The sequence below is a fragment of the Chelonus insularis genome, unplaced genomic scaffold (assembly GCF_013357705.1).
Source record: "Chelonus insularis isolate UGA/USDA-ARS -01 unplaced genomic scaffold, ASM1335770v1 contig_94_pilon, whole genome shotgun sequence".
Lineage (NCBI taxonomy): Eukaryota > Metazoa > Arthropoda > Insecta > Hymenoptera > Braconidae > Chelonus > Chelonus insularis.
Genome location: NW_023276783.1, coordinates 2,232,429 through 2,252,869, shown reverse-complemented (window position 1 = coordinate 2,252,869; position 20,441 = coordinate 2,232,429). Strand labels below are relative to the sequence as shown.

The 20,441-nt window shown below is 28.5% G+C and overlaps 1 protein-coding gene across 3 annotated transcripts; it reads right to left on the bottom strand.

The window, feature by feature from the left end:
- Positions 1–573: 573 nt before the first annotated feature.
- On the bottom strand, positions 574–20,324 carry LOC118072547 (ribosomal protein S6 kinase alpha-5-like). 3 transcript variants are annotated; one of them, XM_035092506.1, is made up of 8 exons: positions 20,224–20,324; positions 19,927–20,152; positions 19,430–19,740; positions 5,216–5,290; positions 4,901–5,119; positions 4,629–4,744; positions 4,202–4,402; positions 574–4,044 (listed from the first exon to the last, which is right to left on the bottom strand). In XM_035092506.1, exons 3-8 carry the CDS (start codon positions 19,539–19,541, stop codon positions 2,104–2,106), a joined length of 2,664 nt encoding a protein of 887 aa, XP_034948397.1. In that variant the 5' UTR covers positions 19,542–19,740; positions 19,927–20,152; positions 20,224–20,324; the 3' UTR covers positions 574–2,103. The 3 variants fall into 3 exon arrangements, with proteins under 3 accessions (XP_034948397.1, XP_034948396.1, XP_034948395.1); XM_035092505.1 differs by having other exon boundaries at positions 19,430–19,727; XM_035092504.1 differs by lacking the exons at positions 19,430–19,740; positions 19,927–20,152; positions 20,224–20,324 and adding an exon at positions 14,357–16,146 and having other exon boundaries at positions 576–4,044.
- Between the last annotated feature and the right edge of the window lie 117 nt (positions 20,325–20,441).

The window sequence follows — 20,441 nt, the reverse complement described above, 5'->3', positions numbered from 1 at the left end:
ACATGATTAAAAATAAAGTAATTAAATGTAAATATGGATATATCATATAATTAAGAAGTAATTATAATAACTTAAATAATTGTAGATGAACACGCCATTGTTATTGTGTCCGTTGTTAGTTTGTTACATGTAGATCAAGCAGATAACTATTATATCGACACGATATAAATGTTTCAATTACATTTTCAACCAGCAGAGGGAACTTAGAGCTGTTTTTAAAATTTAATTTTCAAACTAAGTGTGAAGAAAAATAATTGTTATTGATCAGAAAATGTGTATTTATACTAAAAAAAAATTAATAATTATGTTAATTTTCTATCTATATATACTAATGAATGGTGGGAAATTAATTATAAAACAGTAGATTATTAGACTAAACAATTTTTATTAAGAGTATGTAATATGCAAAACATTATTACAAACAATTGTTTGAATTACATTATAAAAGAATCAAACATAAATTTATTTAAACATTGTAATATGATTTATTTAACAACCATGAAATGTAACGAAGGTAGACAGATTTTGTATAAGAGAAAAGGTTATCATAATTTGTTTAGACTTAACTAATTAAATATTAGTATGAATAAATTTGCAAGATTCCATCGAATAAGAACATGATTATCAATGTTATTTGTTATCATAATGTTTATTGTAAATTGTAATAATTCAATCACGAAAAAGAAAAGAAAACCAAAATTATTACTATTGTCTTAAAGATAATAATTAAATAGATTAATGACTTTTATGATTCTAGACAAAAAATATATATCTTTCAGTTAAAGAATATTCCTCATAAGTCTAATATTAAATATATATTCATATATATATATATATATATATATGATTTCCTCCTTTTTTATAACATTTTTCAATATATATTTCTCTCCTAGTTATGCATAAATTATATACACTAGTTATCTTTCAATTTCAATTAATCAAATGACAATCAAGATACAGTAATCATTACATTAAATTTTTTTTTTAATATTACAATTATTATTTATGGGTTTTTGGTCTTACAACGCAGTGTTACTTCAGTCGTCTTTGGTAGAGATGTGCGTTCAACTTTCCTTGCGCTGTTCATTTTTTCCTTTTCTATTTAAATTACTTTTATTTTATATTTACTTTACAATTATAATTTTCCTTATTTATTCTTATACTCGATTATTTACTTTTTCTTTCATGTCGACAATAAATTCTTAAGACTTCTTTTCGTAAACATTTCTGTTCCCTGAGCTGGCATAAACAACCTTTTCAGTCTTTACCACTTAATAGAATTTCTTATTTCTTTTATTTATCTTTTCTTTCACAATAATTACCATACATCAGGTAAAACAGTTAATGATCACTTTCAAAGGCATTTGTTTTATATATTTTTGGTCATTTCAAAAAATTTATTTTTCGTGTCAAACTTTATCATTCAAAAAAATATGCTATTTATTTCATGTTTATTAATCATTCATTAATTCATTATCAATGATACTTTTAGCTTCTAAATAAAATATTCAAGTTGCATAAGAAAAGGCCAATTCCAATGATTTATTTACATAATCTTATCAAGGCTTTCTTTCATGATCACAAATGGTTGCAATTATTATTTAAACTTCACTAAATTGCACAAAAGCAACAAAATTTTTCAACTATAAAGTTAATTTCGCCAAACTCTACCATAAATAACACATTAACAAAATTTAAAATATACAAAATTGTCATTGATTTCGAGAATAATTAATTAACAATTATTTTCAGTTAACATATAAATTGATTGCAAAAATTGTAAAATTTACTTTCTCTAATTGAAATATAAACTTTCTCATTAATCTATAAATTCAGTTCGATCAACATTATTAAACCATTATTACTACTATTTTAATCGCAACACAGTAGCAAATATTCATGATTCATGTTTATTTTCATTATTCATATACTTTTACTGTATCATATCATTTAGGAATGATGATTTTCAAGTCATGATAGGTATAAAACCATAAGGACTATAAAACCAATAAGAGCAAAAATGCAAAGCAAAAGAAAATTGAATGAATTGATGAGCTAATTATTCAATTAATAATTACATAGGAACTATTCATTGCTCATGGCTTAATGACGTGCAGGTCGTTTTCCTGTCTTATGTTTTCGATGAACATTGAACTCGTGTTTTTCTCGTGAGTCTGAAGACTCAAAGGAAGTGTCAGAACCGCTAGCTTGTTCGAGTTTTCTTTTCCGCGACCTTGTAATAGGCCCATTACTTCCTTCACTACTGTGTTCTTCTACTTCAGTATCCATCCCCCTCTTTCGTCGTTTAGATTTTGGTGGTTCTAATGAGTCGCTTATTCGGCTTCTACTTCGATACACTTCAGCAATAATACGTGGAGAGCTTGAATCAGAAGATGATGATAGAGAACTTAAATATTCATGAACACGATCTTCACTAAAATCAAAAGCATTTGGTTGAGCTGGAGATGCTGATGTGATTATGCTAGTTGTAGCACTTGGAGGTCTTAACAGTTGCATTGACGATGGACTTGATGATGTTGTAGATGCTGACGATGATACTGAACTTGATGTAGATCGTTTGTGAAGTTTACGACGTTGAGCAAGTTTAGCACCATCTACTTCTTTCAATCTAAAAGTACTGGGCTTTTCACTTGGTCCCGAGGTTGATGCAACTTTAATATTTTCAACAACTACAGATGTACCAGTCAGCCAAAAATGATGCACAAGATCATTCGCATTAAGCCTATTATCTGGATCAGTATTTAATAATCCTCTAGCAACAGATAATCCATCAGGACTTATATGACTCCATTCTTCATTATCAAAATTTATTTCTCCAGCTCTTATTCTTGTTGCTAAATCTGGAGATCCTATTCTAAATGGCGGTTTACCTGATAATAGAGAATACAAAATCGCACCTAGACTCCACAAATCACAGCTTTCATCATAGCCCTGACGAGCTAAAATTTCTGGAGCTGCATAAGGAAGCGTAAAACATGGAGTATGAAGAGGCTCACATGCTCTTTTCAGTCTTGCAAATCCAAAATCAACGATTTTGACTGGCGAATTCTCACTGGCATTGGCATATACTAAATTTTCTGGCTTTAAATCTCGATGTACAACTCCACGCATATGCATAAATTGTACTGCTGAAGCCAATTGTCTCATGATTTTTCTAGCTTCATCTTCGGTGTAATTACGTGCTGATTTTAACAATTCACCTCCCGATAACAATTCCATCACAATATATGTGTGTGCTCGATCTTGATAGACATCAATCAATTTAACAATATTTGGATGACCCTGGCAAGCACGAAGAAGATTTGTTTCACGACTGCAATCAACTCTTCTGCTTACAATTTTTACAGCATATTCTTGTTGAGTTTGTCGATGTCGACATCGACGACATACTGAAAAGCTTCCATCACCTAAAGCCTCTTCTCGTGTATCTAATTCGTAAACTTGGAAGAACGAAGATTCCTCAAACCTTGAAGCTAAAACATCACAAGTAGATGGACGATTTGGCTCTTGTGTGGGTGTGGTAGCTTCTTTAAAGATTTCTTCACTTATTAAATTGTCTCCAAAAAGAACGCTTGGTGCTACATATGAGTAACCTCGGAAAATTTTGTCATAATTAGGAGGGACAACAGCTGGACTGTCAGCAGCAACCATTTTAGTGAATTCATCTGAAAAATTGCTGGTATCTAATTCATGAGCAATTCTAGGCACAAAAGGTGGTGGAACTTGTCTTTTTTCTAATGCTTCCCAACTGAATGCTGGATAAGCTTTCTTAAAGAAATGATGCTCTTTAAGTTCCTTAGCATCACGGGGTCCACCACCAAGCCGTTGACGTGGGTCTTTGATCAGTAGTTTGGAAATAAAACTACGAACTGAAGAACTAAGATGATTTGGAATTGGTGGCTCTGTCTTCAATATTCTCCGAGATATTTCTTGTTGTGTGTTTTTCTCACCTTCAACCGTAAAAGGTGATGCTCCAGTCAGCAATTCGTAGGTTAATACGCCAACGCTCCACCAGTCAACAGCCTAAAAAAAAATAATTTTCAATGCATTTTTCCAGAATACTTTTATTAATTTTTTTTAGAAAAATTATAGCATGATGTAAGCGTTGATTAGATTTAATTTGACGTTTGATTTAGCAATAGCTGAGTGTGGTAACAACTGTAATGACTGTAATACTTACAATATCGTGACCAGCTGAACCACCTCGCACAACTTCCGGTGCCATGTACTCGATGGTCCCGCAAAAGGAATAGGCACGAGCATTGTTGTCTCTCTCATGTGGTAAAAATTCCTTACTGAGTCCAAAGTCAGTAAGTACAATGTGCCCTTCTCGATCCAAAAGAATATTCTCTAATTTTATATCTCGGTAAATGATCCCCAGCTACAAATAAATAAAATTTCTCGTTAAATTTTTAATCATAGTCATTTAAAATAATGAAATTATATCATAATATTTCATGCTAATTAAAAGCATATGAAGGACAAATAATAACATGCAATTTCTGTGTAAATTTTTGAAATTAAAGATCATTATGAAAAAAGTAGAAATTGAAATTATCATTCATAACTCATACCACATTTTTATAATATTTCTATTTATTACTAACCTTGTGGAGATGTTCGAGTGCTAAAATAATTTCTCCGATATATATTCGCACTTCATCTTCATTAAAATGTTCACGTTGATACAAATGAGTAAACAGTTCTCCACCGCTTACATAATCTGAAAAAATACATTATTCAATTGTATTGGAGACATTTAGGAAGGATTTATTGATTATCTTGTTTTGAATAGACTTTGTATTGGCAACTCAATACTTAGAGTATTAAGTAATCGATATTTAGTAAAAAAATGTTTCAAGTTCAATAATATATTTACCTAATATCAAGTGAAGCTTGGCATCTGTTTGAAATGCATAATGAAGAGTTACTAAAAACGGACTATCTCTGACAGCTTCTAATACTTGTCTTTCTGTTTTAGTGTGTTCAGTAGTTTTCTTCTTTTGAACAATTGATGCTTTTTTCAGGACTTTCATTGCGTACAAACGACCAGCATCTGCACCAGTTCTCTTACGTACCAGGAAGACTTTTCCATATGCTAAAAGATATAACAAAGAAATAATATTATAAATATAATGATGACTAAATTGATAAAAAATATCCAAAATGCATTAATTGTTTAGAATTATTTTACCTCCTGTTCCGAGGACTTTGAGTAAGTCAAAGTGCGTCATATCGACCCTCTGGCCCCCACCGTCTGCTAAATTGACTGAAACATAAAAAGAAAAAACATTCAGACTTAAACCTTGAAGACGATCAATATTTAAAAATGTATTAAGTCAAAAATTAAAATTATTTTAAATTCATAAAGTGAAATCATTAAACAAGTTTCCATCATTCTTTGTAATCTTTTCAACTAATTAAGTAATTTAATAAATGCATATATACAAGTGTTTTGTTTCATGTAAATAGTATGTCTCGTGTAGGTAACATATTTCTGCAATTGTCAAAATATACTCGTATAATTTATTTGATATTTATTCATATTTCGAAAGATCTTATTCATGGTATAAAAATTTAATGTAACATATTTTTATATGATATTTAATTATAATGAATTCATGTAAAGGCCCTTTCTTATCATTAAACTCACATTCTTTTGGAGTATTCGATAGCCTACATTCAAGGAATCTCTAATGTTACAAGAACTAGGTCGAGATAAATGAGCAAGAAGTTGTAACACTCATTGTTTCTTTGCAATTAACTCTATCTTTTTTAAGTTTCAAGTCATTTTTGGGTAATTAACACACCTTAATGCTTTAAAGGAACTTATTACAATAAAAGAAAAATAATTATTCTCTCGTTTTGAATAATATTTTTTCAGGTTAAAAAGTTGTTTTTTTGTTTTTTTTTGTCTTATCAATAAAACAATTAAGAAACAATTAATTCTATATAATTGAATATATTTTTAAAATAAAAATTAATTTATCTTGATTAAAATATATTTGTCAGAAGATAAATTGATTCACTACTTGGTAATAAAATATTTATTTCTTTTTACTATTTTTTTTTTTTATCTTCTCAAAACAATTTTTTTCATTACCTGTTCATTTGATTATATCAACTTGATGTTCAATAATACTAATATTAGAAAAAATAAGCTGATTAAAGACTGTGTATTTGAATAGAAAAAATATAGTTTACTCATACTAGTTAGTAGAAAAAAAATATTTCCATTTTACAATTGTATAATTACTTCAGTAAAAATAACTTTCTGAAAAATATAGTGATTTGAATGCAATGCTCTAATTATTACGAATATTTTTTTTTTATCGCATGCTGCAGTCTTCCATTATGTCAACATTGAGAATTGAGTGTTAAAAATTTTTTTGTAAGAATTCTTTCAACAAACAATTCAAAGAAATGATTAAATTTTACTCAACAATAATAATTCATAAAATACATAAAAAAATATGCCATTACTAAATAAATACAACGATATATGAAAATTACCATTTTGTTTTTTTCTGATTTATATTTATTCACGTATTTAAGTTGAAATACTTGGATGTATTGCAACCTGAATAACCATTTAAATCCAATGCTCTAATTGTTTTAAATATTTTTTAGGCCACGTGTTTATTACAACCAGAACACAAGTGAAAAAGAGTAAAAATAAATCAAAGTGAATGGAAAATTCTAAAGAAAATTATTCCAAAATCACTTTGCAGAAAGTTAGACGGCTAAAGAAAGAGAAAATATCTTTTCTTTCAGGTTCAATATGAAAAATCTGACAAAGAGATGAAAAATTAATAGAATAATCTTTTGTGAGAAAGCCAAACGATCTTTGTCGCAAGTTCACGACACAAAGGAGCCATGAATTATTCTAAAAGGGACAGAGATGGTCAAATATCTAAAAGACCTGAAGTTAGAGTTGATGTAAGCAAGATAAACATATTATTGAATCGAACACAACAAGCCCTAACAACTGCTGCAGAGGGGAAGCTGACTCAACGAAAATGAGCCTTGTTCAATTCCCTCCGGTGTTCCGTGTTAGACCCTGGTCTCTCTTTTTCTCTCTGTCTGTGGTATCCGTGTCAAGGTGGTGGAACGGCGCGACCATGATCGTCGAGCACCTAGTAAATACTGCACCGACCGTTTATCTGCAATTGTTTCTTAGATGTATTCAAATACTTTTTGGAGTAATAATACCCTTAAGTTGGAACGGTCTGGGGTATCATAAAGTGCAGGTCTACATTTGGCAATCCCAGTCGTTTCGTGTACTATTACAATGACAGTTAAATAGAATAGGAGCCTGAGTTGGTATTAGATAAAGACAATGATGAAATGCCTGCATACTTGGGTTTTATATATGACCCAAATTCAAAGACTTATTTGTCTCCCACAATTTGTTAGGCTTCATGGGCGTCACATACTTCATTGAAACGATCTAGGAAGGAACTGAAAGATATTCTAAAAGCTCAGACAGTCTCGTAATTGTCCTAGAATTGAGGTTTATTTGCTTGTTAAATAGAATAAGTTTGGATTATTTTATTAAGGGTCTTAACAGCCAAGTTACTTTCGAAGAAAGGTAACAAATCCATTTTTATTTCTTTCCTTTCTTTCAGTACTTGTTTGAATAACTTTTCCTTTGATTGTTTCCGGATTAGCAGTCTAATTCCAATAACAATTGGCACTTTGAAAATTTACCTCTAGTACTTTATTTGATTTATGACTGAAAAGGTCCTTGTATCTTTTATTTAGTAAGTAACTCATTGATGATTAATTTTCATTTGAACAGTAATATAACTCTGAAATTAATAATTCATTTCTGAATTGGAGCATGAAAAATACTTCAATATTAACAGTTATTTTGGCTGATGAATTTTTCAAATAATGTATAATCAAAATTTTACACGTTTTCATTAATTAACCTTATATTTGATTTATCTGAAATATTTTCAGTTATTCTAATCATTTTCAAGTTATGAGTAATCGTGATAATAGCTTTCCTTTATTAAAATCTCTGAAAAATTAACAATTTAATGAAGAAAATGTTATAAATGGTTAACAATTATTAATGTTATTTATTATTTCAATTAAGATAAAATTTCTAGAAGCAGTTTTTTCTAATGAAATTTCACTTTTATTTTAATTCACTGGTGACGTTTGGAACTAACTTTCAAATCATTCATTTTCGTTGTCAATAATTATCAAGAGAGATTATTTCATCTAATAATTCAAACCATGATAAACATTTTAATCCACAAAATTAGTAAATAATTAATACATTTTGTAAACAAAAATATTTACAAGTAACTTTTATTTTCCAAAATGTTTTTCTTCTTTGTCAATTGTCAACATTGCAATGATTGCTGTTGCATTTAAAGACTTCTTAGTAATTATCACACAGAATTTCGACAGAAATAACAGCTGCAGTAGTTGAAAAAAAAAATCTTCTTTACATTGTTTAAAAATACTCGAGTTTCTTTTTTTTTGATATTTTATGGATGAGTGAAGAAGGCGTGGGCTCATTTCGAAATTTCTTTCGTAAAGTTTTTTGATACGAGGCCGGCACCAAGCATCACCAACAGTATATAAGCGGGACTCCCCTGATTCTGATGTTCCCCTCTTAGCCCCGTCACGGAAGTTCCGCTTTTGTACGACCCAGATAGCCGGCATTCACTCGCTATTTCGTAACGGGACCGACTTTCTTTTGGTTACCTGACTCACTCAAACCACTATCCATGGTATTATCGTCTCTGCAACTCGATTTCATATACATATACATTCACAAATTATGAATTAGGACCTTTAAAGGTCGTCAACAACGTAATATAGCTCCAAATAATTAACCACTTTAACAATTGGATAACTCAACAATTTAATTAAATAATTTAATAGTCAATAAATAAATTGAGTTATGAAATAAGTTTTACTGGGAATATTTTCATAAATTCATTCTCAATCAGTTGATTTATTAATACATTTATAGAGCTTTAAAAAGCTTTTATAAAGTTTTGATTATTTTAGTAAATATTTTATTCTGAAAAACTTTATTGACTTTCTCATAAGAGTTTCCAAACAGTTTATTGCAAGATACCGTAATAAGTAACGTTTTCATTGCCTATAATACTAAAAGGCTCTTTCCTTTTTCTTCTCTCCTCCTTCACCTTTCTCGATTTATAAGCTTGTGCCTTAATTTAACCGCAGATTTCACTTGAAATCCTTGTGAGATCGCTTTGAGAACGAGCAATGAGGACTCGTGCATATAATCATTACAATCACTTTAACAACTAAATTAATAATATTTAAATAATAAAAATAACATCATTATTATTGGAGTAAGTATGAAAATTTTGTTGCCATATGATTTGAAAAAAAATTTTATTTTAAATCATCAGCAGAGAAAGATAAAACAAAAGACAGAGATAAATGTGGCTATAAGTTGACTCCATACTTGGAGGAATTTAAAAATAACTTTTAAAGCTAAATGATAAGTCCAACTGTTGACGAAGAAACTTGACAAGTCTACATTTGACGTCGAAGTTCAAGGTATTCCCTGGTATTTCTGCATAGCACTAGTAGCTATATGTATATAATGGCAATGCCGTTGAGTAGGAGTATAGGCAAAGATAAAGGTAGAAAGTGCGATTTAACGATCATTAAATACTTCAGAACTGTTAATTCTTCCTCGAACTTTATAATCTTACAATTGTTCTCACTTTCTTTGTCATACAACATTTATTATACGACAAATTAAATGTCATTTATAGACATACTTATGTATTTAATAATAACTAATCAAATCAATACTTCATTTGACCTCTTATTTCACCATTTTTAAATAATTATTTTGTAATAACGACTCTACTTCATTTTTTAACAATAATAATAAACTGACTGTTGGCAGTTAAAAATAAATACTTGAAATATTCAAAAATTTTTTATCAATCAAATGACCATGAATTAATTATTTGATGTTTAATTATTTAAAGAAAATCATCATTCAGAGAATTTAAGTTTGCTATTATCAATTAATTATTCATCATAATAAAAAAAAATATTAATAATTATAATGACTTTAAAAAAATGGTATTTTAATGAATTATCAAGACAATTTAAATATGTATAAAGGTTTTTTTGTTTGTTTTTTAAATAAAAAAGCTAGCTATAAATGGATTGATCTAAAAATAGAAACAATTGTTTTTGTTCACTGGCAGATGGTTTAAACTAGATAAGTCTAAAAAAAAATTATATAAATTGGAGAAAAAAAATATTTAAATTATATCGTTTTTATTCATTATCAGACGACCTGCTGTACTGTTTACTTCAGGACTTTTTGCAAATGTATACTGTCTTATCGTTTGTTTCCTTGTAGAACACACTTGAGTCTAATCGCTCACTCACGATATACTACATTATATGCTCGTAATAAATTAAGTTTCATGGATCAGAAGTTCACTATTGTAACCTCCTCATACTATTTGAAATATGTACAAATCTCAACGTATTTGTCTTGACAATTTCAATAGAATATACATATTATATTTTTATTTTAAAAATACTTATTATTTATGAATTTAAACATTTTTTTTTATCATATTCACAGATAACAAATGAACCTTGAGAATATTTAGAATAGAAGACCTGGAAATTTATCGAGTTGTTTAATTATTATCTATCGAATAACTAGAATTATCTATAAACATCAACAAGGTTGTTCAGGACATCTATCAATGTATTTCAATTATTTATGAATATTATTTTGAAATAAATTATTGATTAAAATTTTGTAATGTGATTAAAAAAATATTGATAACAAAATTTTTTAAAGTAAATATTTTTTTTAGAGTAAATATTTTTGCAAGTGGAGAATATTTAACAAGTAATTTTTTTTCAAAAGATATTTAATTGGTACTAATAACATTATTTGAAACCTGTAATTAATTATTCACTATATAATATAAATTACAAAGTTAAAGCTACTAATGACTTCTTGATTGATAGTTTTTCAAAATTAATTTTGTCAGCTAATTAGTCCAAGTAAATCAATAAAGAATTAATTGACGATTTAACAAATGTTTTTCTAGTGATAAGAAAATTAAATTTAAGCGAGATAAATGTATAAGAGTCAAAGTCTACTATGTACTCTAGATTCATTTGCGATTGCAGAAGCAGAAATGCATCATTTAAGAGTATAAATTGCATGGATAAAAGATAAAAGTATATAGACTATGGGTGTTATAAGTGCATCATATAGAAAATAATGGAAAAACTATAGATTTTTTGCATACCCTAATAAGCGGGTACCAGCATTTTTTCCATCTTTTGTTCCATCATTTTACAGCATAAATTACAAGTAATAAAACAAGGAAGATTATTGAAATATTGAAAGAAAATTTTTTCAAGTTTGTTAAATGTTTTCTCCTGCAATCATTTTCAACATCAAGGACACAATCATTTGGCATTGCTTCAATATAATAATTTTTGAAACAATAATTATTTGCCATAATGATTTTAAATAAAGATTAAAATTTCGTGCGAATCATCAGCGAATATTCTCGTCTGTTTTGTCCATAGAAATGTCAAGGCTGACACATGCGAGTTAATGTATTGTTGTATTAGATCGTATGTGTTCTTCCTCAGTTGAACTCTCTGGATCACGTGGCATGTTTTGTACGAGCAGCCATAGTTTTTTTTATACACGATGTTGTGTGTTATAAGTGAATATTATTGCGATATACACTTGCACCACATTTGTCACATGTTTCTTTATATATTTTCAAAGCCTTCTTTATACTGTATAATTTATTATCATATAAATTCATTTTTCATCAGAAATTTGTTCACTTATTTTTAAATCCTCTACATCATTTTTTTTTTCTCAATATTTTATTAGGTCAACATGAGTTAAATATATTCAAACAGATTGTTATCAATTCAATATACTAGGAATAATATTCATATTAACTTTATTCTTGAGTTTTGGAGTAGTAAAAAATGTATGGGTATTATGTGTGTACACTGAGTTTAGGTCAGGAAACCAGCAGGAGTGTCACCCCCTATACACAAGGGGAAAAAACAAAATCACGAGATAGGAAATTGTAATACGGATAATTTAGTGCTACTGGGTCGATCAGTATAAGACCTGATCTCCCCACGTGCTTCTGCTCTCACAACCAACCTATTGATTCACCTCGTGCTCTATTTACTAGGTATAAAACTAGGGAGTTAGCATCAGGGTAAAAGGTCTAATTCTTTACTATTTTATTTTTCCTGGAGCACCACTATGTTCTTTTTATTATTCATAATCGACCAAATGATTAATTTTTACTCCACCGTGATCTTGCTTTAATGTTTGTCCAATATAGAAGATGTTTATTTCTAACAAATACTACACAAATATTATCTTGTTATTAATGACTTTGTCTAATAATCGATAAACTACTTTCATCTATCGATTGAAACAATAACTTCTCAGTGATATAGGTAGTAAATATGACAACAATGTTCGTGATGATGTAATTCTGTAGAGCAGCAGCAATGGAGAATATTTTTTTGGAATTATTATTATATAATAGCATTGTGTAATTAATTAAATAAACTAACTAATTATTATATGCTTTAATTTCCAAAAATGATTACGACTTTGTATGGTGTTAATTAGTAAAATTTATTTCATTACAGTTTATTAAAATTATTATTAATTTTTATTATTATTAAATATTTCTTGAATTAGATTAAGAAAAGTCTTTTTTTTTTTATTTAAATAAATCGTTTTGTTGTGAAAATAAAGTTCATGCTAATAATAAGTATTTTCAATATTGTTTCAAAATTCAGAAACATTGACTTATTTAAAATAATAAAAATATTTTTATCAAAGTCTTCTCCGAGCAAACACAAATTTATTTTCGTTTAATGACCTATTGTTTTTTGAAAATAAAAATATATTTTAAATTTTTCATGATTATTTTAATGTAAAATTTACATTGATGTCATAGAATTTTTATTTGTTATTAAAAAAATATTTTATTGTCATAAAAAAAATAATTTTTTCTATCAAATAACGTTAAATGAAGAATCAATGTAATATTCAAAAATAACATTCAAATTCATTGTTTTCAGAGTAGCAGAAAAAATACGAGATTGTAATGAATTAATTTTTATCTATTATTTTATTGGAAATATTTTAATAAAAAATACATTGCGATGAAAAATAAATTTTCCTCTAATTAAAATACAAAGAAAATGGATCAGAGAAACCTTGTGTTACTTTTCTAGACTCAGAGTATTTGGTAACAGTCAAGGATTGTCTATGAATAAATGAAACTTAGGTATTACAGTATCTAAAAATATCTAGAAACGATTCCTTTCACAGGTGAAAGTACGGTAAGATTATTTGAGAGGACGGAAAGACCTTGCGTTATACCTGATATCACAAATTAGTTAAAGAACAAATTGATGTGCATCATTAATAATAAATCCTACATCACTTTAAACACACTTGATGTCAATATGGATATTAATTTCTAGAAAAAAAAAAGTGACATTGACGTAATATCATTCAAAACATTCATCATTAATATTGACACCTTTGATGAAATTCAATATTTAAAAACTAACATAAGACTTTTTACGTCAAAGCAATTGTTATTTAAAGAATCTATTAATTTACTATCGTATTAGATAACTCATAAATAAAAAAAAGTTTACATAAAATTTTTTTTTTATTTTGAATCATAGATGTGGGCAATTATACAATCATCTATTGTCCGTTTATCAACAAATTAAGTTAGAAATATAAGCGGCTTCAAACAAATAGTGTTTAAATTAGACTATGAATAAAAAGATCAAAGTAATTTTTAAAAATAAATAATATTTATACTCATGCAAAACCTATGATAAAATAATTTGCTCATCAATACCAGAATTAGCTGATGCAATATTTGCTCAATTTCACATACTCTAGCAAATAATTGTTCAAAGAACAAATTAATAAAAAAGTAATTAAACAGCTTCTTAGAATAATCAATATTTACTGTTTACAACCAATATTTATTAGAATTGTTTAATCATCATTACTAATGTTTAAAGCAAGAGTATTTTGAACTGATCAAATTCGCCTAATTCGTTCAAAATACTTCATTCAATCATTACGCGATACAATGTTTTTTTCTATGCCCATAAATAATAAGTTTATCCTATAAAAATAAATCTTCAAATACAGAATAATAACTTCATTGACAGATAAAAAAATAAAATCAAAAATATCAATATATTGGATACAAAAAATTGCAATAAAAATAAAATGAATATTGAAATACATATCTACCTTCACTCTCCCTAACAGCAATTTCAAATTCCTCTACTGAAGTTGGAACTTCTGGTGATAAAGGTGAATCGGTAACGTCAAGCTGTCGTATTGCTTTCGATAATCCATAAGAACCAGATCCACATTTTCTATTATCATCATCACCAATGGTTGTTTCTTCATAGATGATCTCCACATCACTCCCGTCTTCAAAGTATCCACTTTCATGCTCTGGATTCTTCATTTTTACTATATAATTATTTCGACTCCTTCTTTTTTTCAAAATTCCAAGACAAATCGGTATTTCACACTAAATAATTTTTCACTGATTTAAAAGAATTCAATGCTAAGACCTTGACATTTTCATTCTTTCCACTTTACACGTGGCCAGACGTCTATCCTTGATATAAATCTGCGACGCAGCAGTAAATGACAGTCAGGCAATTGTTGAAAATTGCCGTTAAATTGAAGATTAAGCAAGATAATTAGTATTAATTTACACAATATTTTGGCTGCCTTGATATGAATGTTGATATCTTTGGTCTTCTTAAAAGGTGACAATGTCTTCTTGGTCTTGACACAATGTCAGCAATACGCAAAATATCAGTAGCGAATAAGGTGTTTACTGTAGCTACATCCGTGATCGCGCATGAGCATTCGAAGAAACGGCTGAGGCTGGTCACCACGTGCCTTGAAACGGGAACGTGATGAAAGTGTTAACACGTGGATGGAAGTACTTTACCTTGAGTACAGATTAATCCAACCAAAACGTGATTGGACGACTTGTTAAAACAATTGGAGGACAATAATTGATAAAAAAATTATAAAAATGTATCCTCTGATAGCAATTAATAAATGCTCTAGTCTTTAATAGCCTTCGGAGTAAGACCGATTGTAAGTTATCCCACTGACACACTTACGTATTGACTACACAACTTGGTTAATTCTTTCTTGTGTTCACTGAGACCTTTGGACACATAAGAACTTGATTCCCAAAGTCACGTTTCGTAACAAACTTGTTTGAAAAATGAAAAAAAAGACGTATATTCTATCAGTACTTTTTCTCTTGTATTATTTATAAAAATGAAAGTTTGACAAGATTTAAGTGTCTTGTGAATGAACAAATGATGTTTCAACACAGCACTGCACTGGCCCCTTGGCTGATTTATAGTGAGTTGAAAAATTGAAGCTGATGTATTTTTATATCCTGGCTCTTGGACAGAATATTTTTAAAAAATATTATTATGCTCTGTTATTAATTTAAATGCACTATAATAAAAAATCTTTCAACTTTTATCAACACGCTAATGCCATCTTAACTTCAAGTTCTTTATCGTTAAACTTTCCAGTAGAATAGAACAACGTCGAGGCATATGTTCGTGTTATTCACAGGTCGATTGACGTCTGGCGGAAGACAGGTGTCACGCAAGAGACCTTCAGTCTCCTTTGAGTACAGACCAAAATCACTGATTCACGATACACATTGATTTATTGTTCAATTACCCGTTTGGTAACTTATCTTAAACTCATCACTATCAACTTCTTTTTCACCAACAATTTATGTAATATTAATATGGTGAGTTTTATTTCTAAAGAATTAATAGTACACTTTCACCAGGTGGATTTGATATTAAAAATCAGTTACAAAGTTTCACAATTATGGAAGAGTATTAAGATGAAAACACGGTGGAACGCGTGAAATTGTAGATTTGCAAAAAGAGTGAGAAGTCTAAACGAGTTCCTTCTTTGCAGGGAGCGGAGCACGAAGTGGCACGGATGCTCACCAGCGACCGACTGAAATGCCCCTCTCTTCGTTTACCCTCGGCAACTTACGTCGGGGAATAACAGCTGATTTGAAAAGCACTCGACGGGGGGGTTTAACAGGGCCGAACTTGTAAACTGTTAATGCCCTGGGTAGTTTGAAAAATTTTATCTTTCCGTATTTCTTTTCTTTCAAGTTTTCAGTACTTTTTAAACTGTACACTCTTCTTCTAAATAATGAGTTATTAATTGATACAAGATTTATAATTAATACTCATTTAAAACTCATTATTGAAAGAATCTTTTTTTTTAAATTCAATAAAAATTTTTCTGATATAATTAAATTTTTCTTTCTTTAATTAATAATTTTTTGTTGTTAATTCATTTTTAAATAGTTTAACGTAAAAATTTTGTCAATCGTAATTTTAAAAATATTACATTTATTTAAATAATTATTTATAAAAAATAAATATTTTGCCATTGAAAGTAAATAGTATCTATTGTTAATTAAATTATTATTTCAAAATGATCAAATAATCATAGGTCGAAATGAATGTCGATTTTAATTTAATATGAACAAAAATAAATTTGTCAGGTTTTCTACGTTGTTTGCTTGAATAAATTAATAATCATCACATTTAATTAGTAGCTATTAAATGATGGACATATAAATGAATAAGATTTTCAAGTTTCAAAGTATCAAAATCTGTATAATAAATGTTTCTTCATGACATAAAATTATTTTTAATAATTTTCTTTTTCTTACAATACTCCGTCGTTACTCATAAAAATAAATTTTATACTTATTTTGAAATGATTTATCTCAGAAACAATATATTTACACTAACGAAAACAACTTTGGTTAATGGAGTCGTTTCGTGGCCCTTGAAAATTATATTATCAAGATTCTTTGATTATTGAGGTCCCTTTAAACTGTTTACTTTTAAAATTCTTTTCAATACTACAGACTGTGAAAATATTAACCTGGATTTTCCAACTTCTATTTTAACAGATTCCATGAAAATGGAAGTGAATAACATATAATGGAGTAAACTGCAAAACTGAAGTTGTATGGTATTACGGTCTTTTCCAATGACGCATTAAGACAGAATAGGTGGAGAGTACCTTTCATTGAATATTATACCTACACCAGGTGACTCACACTAAGTGTGCTAAAATAAAACCCAAAGTAAGAAATATCATATAGTCCAGTCAATATAGGAGGCTTGGCTCCATTTGTCTTGAAAATTTTTGTACAAAGGGCAATTTTTAATTTTCTAATGTCAAAATATCCGTAATGACCTGTAGAAAAAATGTGCCCAAAAACGAAAGTGCGCTGATTTTTTTTTATATGATTTTTTCGCATTTTAGTGGTCCCGTGTATCTAAGCGAGACAGCACTATAGGCGGCACCACGCGCTAGAGAAGGACATAACTATCGGAATGAAAAAATCGTATTTTCGATAAAAAAAATGGAGTTTTCTTGTTCAATATTATTTTATTAATTATTTGATGAACAAAAAAACCTACAAAATCATCAATTTCTTAAAGTTGGTAATTTTTTCATTTATTTATAAAAATTTGTTTTTTTATTTATGTATAAAAAATTTCTTCATTATAGTAAATAATATATTTATTTATTATATTCATTCATTATTTATTTACTTATTTTGAGGCAAATATTCGACCCAAAAAATAAAAAAAAATATCAAATTAATATAATAAATAAATATATTATTTACTATAATGAAGAAATTTTTTATACATAAATAAAAAAACAAATTTTTATAAATAAATGAAAAAATTACCAACTTTAAGAAATTGATGATTTTGTAGGTTTTTTTGTTCATCAAATAATTAATAAAATAATATTGAACAAGAAAACTCCATTTTTTTTATCGAAAATACGATTTTTTCATTCCGATAGTTATGTCCTTCTCTAGCGCGTGGTGCCGCCTATAGTGCTGTCTCGCTTAGATACACGGGACCACTAAAATGCGAAAAAATCATATAAAAAAAAATCAGCGCACTTTCGTTTTTGGGCACATTTTTTCTACAGGTCATTACGGATATTTTGACATTAGAGAATTAAAAATTGCCCTTTGTACAAAAATTTTCAAGACAAATGGAGCCAAGCCTCCTATATTGACTGGACTAATATAATAAAAGTTAATCCTCATGGCGTCCTGTCGAGACGTCGAGACCCTTCGACAAAAATTTCCCAGACCCTCCATAGTATTAAAATTTACAATTTTCTTATCCTTAAAGTTATTGTATTCAATTCATTGTGATCATAGATTGCATTTTGAATTGGGTACAAAGAATTTATGTACTGTCGAAAGACTCGACGTTGACCTCTTCTACCTAAATATATTGACCCTCTTTTACTACCATTTACTTCATAATCCAAGCTTTAATTATCAGAATCATTAGCATTCTTCAAAGTTATTTTTAATTATGTATGTTTCAACTGTTCTTTAATGGACTAAAATGTACACTATCTTTAGAGTAATTCTAAAAATAGTAAATATTTTTTTTTTTTTGGTATTTGAAAATATGTAAGAGGAAAAGTTTTTTTATGATACAAAAGATTATTTGAACTGTAAAAATTTTTTATCAAAATTTTTCAGTTTAGAAGGATATCTCTTCTATTTTCTTACTAATTATATTAGAATGTTTAAAGATAACAATTTGTAGTACAAAAAATTTTTGTAATGAAATATCCAAGTTTTAAATGATAAATTTATTTCCATACCAATTGAAAGAGTACTTATTAAAAAATACTTAATTGAATTCTTATCAGTAACTGATATTAATTCAATTTATTCTATATACTTTATTCGTTTGAAAGATTTTTTTTAGCATATTCAAATAATACTTCTTGATTTTTTATTCATTTCTGATAATTATTAAAAATGATGAAATATTTACCAACTCTCAATCAATTTTTTTTTTAAAGAACTTTTTTCTTCTGTACTTATTTGAGTTTAACTCTGAATTGATTTTATGTGAAACTCTTATATAAAAATTTAATAGGAAAATGAGAATTATTTTCCGAAGTTTGATCGATAAATCGTGATGTCAAGTTCTCCTGTGATATGAGATAACGATAATAACGATATTAATAATAACAATTCTTCACAAAAGTCATTATGGTTGATATCATGAACATATACAATTCATCGTAAAAAGAACAATAAAATGTATTGATATCAAGTGTTCAACTTTAATGGACAGATCAATTATTGAAAACACACCTAACCTAGATATTGAATATATTGCAGTATCCAAAACATAATAAAATAAATTATTAAAAAATAATAATATATCTTACCAAAAGTTAAAACATGTGTAACAGTTTCGTTAGATTCAGCCAAATTATCATGAGTTTGTGGAAGTGGGGCTGCAGGTCGAGGTGGAAGGGGTGGCTGCATGACATTCTCCATCCTTTTTTTTCTTTCTTTATACTCGAGATTTTGCTCTTCGCTCTTTTTCTAACACTAGTGTGTCAGTACTGACACTTTGGAGCACACGTCCGGTATGTTTGATGGATTTGATCCTCTTCCTACCGGACTTGCTCCAGATTAAACACTATTTTTACATAATCCTTGAGTGTCATGCACCGGCATCTCCTTTAACAAGAGTCTAAACATTAGAAAAACACGTCGTCAACAGGAAATTTCACTTAACTGGTCTATTTTCATATGATATTTATTTTTCACATGACCACAAGTGAATGTTTTCCTCAATTATGAGCTTGAACTTCATTAACATCACCATTACTTGATAAATTTACTTTAATTATCAATATAGAAAAAAATGAATGCTCACATTAACAACCATAACATGATGATTGTCTTGGTAGACTGATTTTTCGTTTTTTTCTTGTCCTTCAGCCCGATTATTTAGTTTCTTCGCGCCTGTGTACGACGCAATTGGTCGGTTAGTTACTTTGAAAACTCGACTGACAACCTACCGCCTTGTTGGTCATATCAGGGCCGCGGATTCGAGAATTCTATGTAGAGATTTTTCGATGAGATTCTAGGTGGCGGCGCCACTAGTTTAATAATCTATGTTAGATATTTAATCTCATTAATTTACTATTTTATTATTCTTATTGAATATTACCTTATTTATATTGACGCTTAACTTTCCACCCCTCAATCGATATTATCCGTTCATCGAATTCTTTGTTTGCCTCATCCAATTCACTTATATCACTATGAAACCTATTGAGAAAAAATCTTTAAACTTGTCATTTACTCATAAATATTAAATATCATTGAATAAATTTCTTAGAACAAAGGAATGATACAAATCTCAGAAATATTTTTATATACAATTAT

Bases quoted from the DNA above. Each gene is read 5' to 3' on its own strand.
- LOC118072547 (XM_035092504.1), bottom strand. From the start codon at position 14,579: ATGAAGAATCCAGAGCATGAAAGTGGATACTTTGAAGACGGGAGTGAT. The intron at 5,291-14,356 runs GTAGATATGTAT...TTTATGTTTCAG, and splicing joins TGCTGTTAGGGAGAGTGAAG to TCAATTTAGCAGACGGTGGG. The intron at 4,045-4,201 runs GTAAGTATTACA...ATTTTTTTTTAG, and splicing joins GTTCAGCTGGTCACGATATT to GCTGTTGACTGGTGGAGCGT.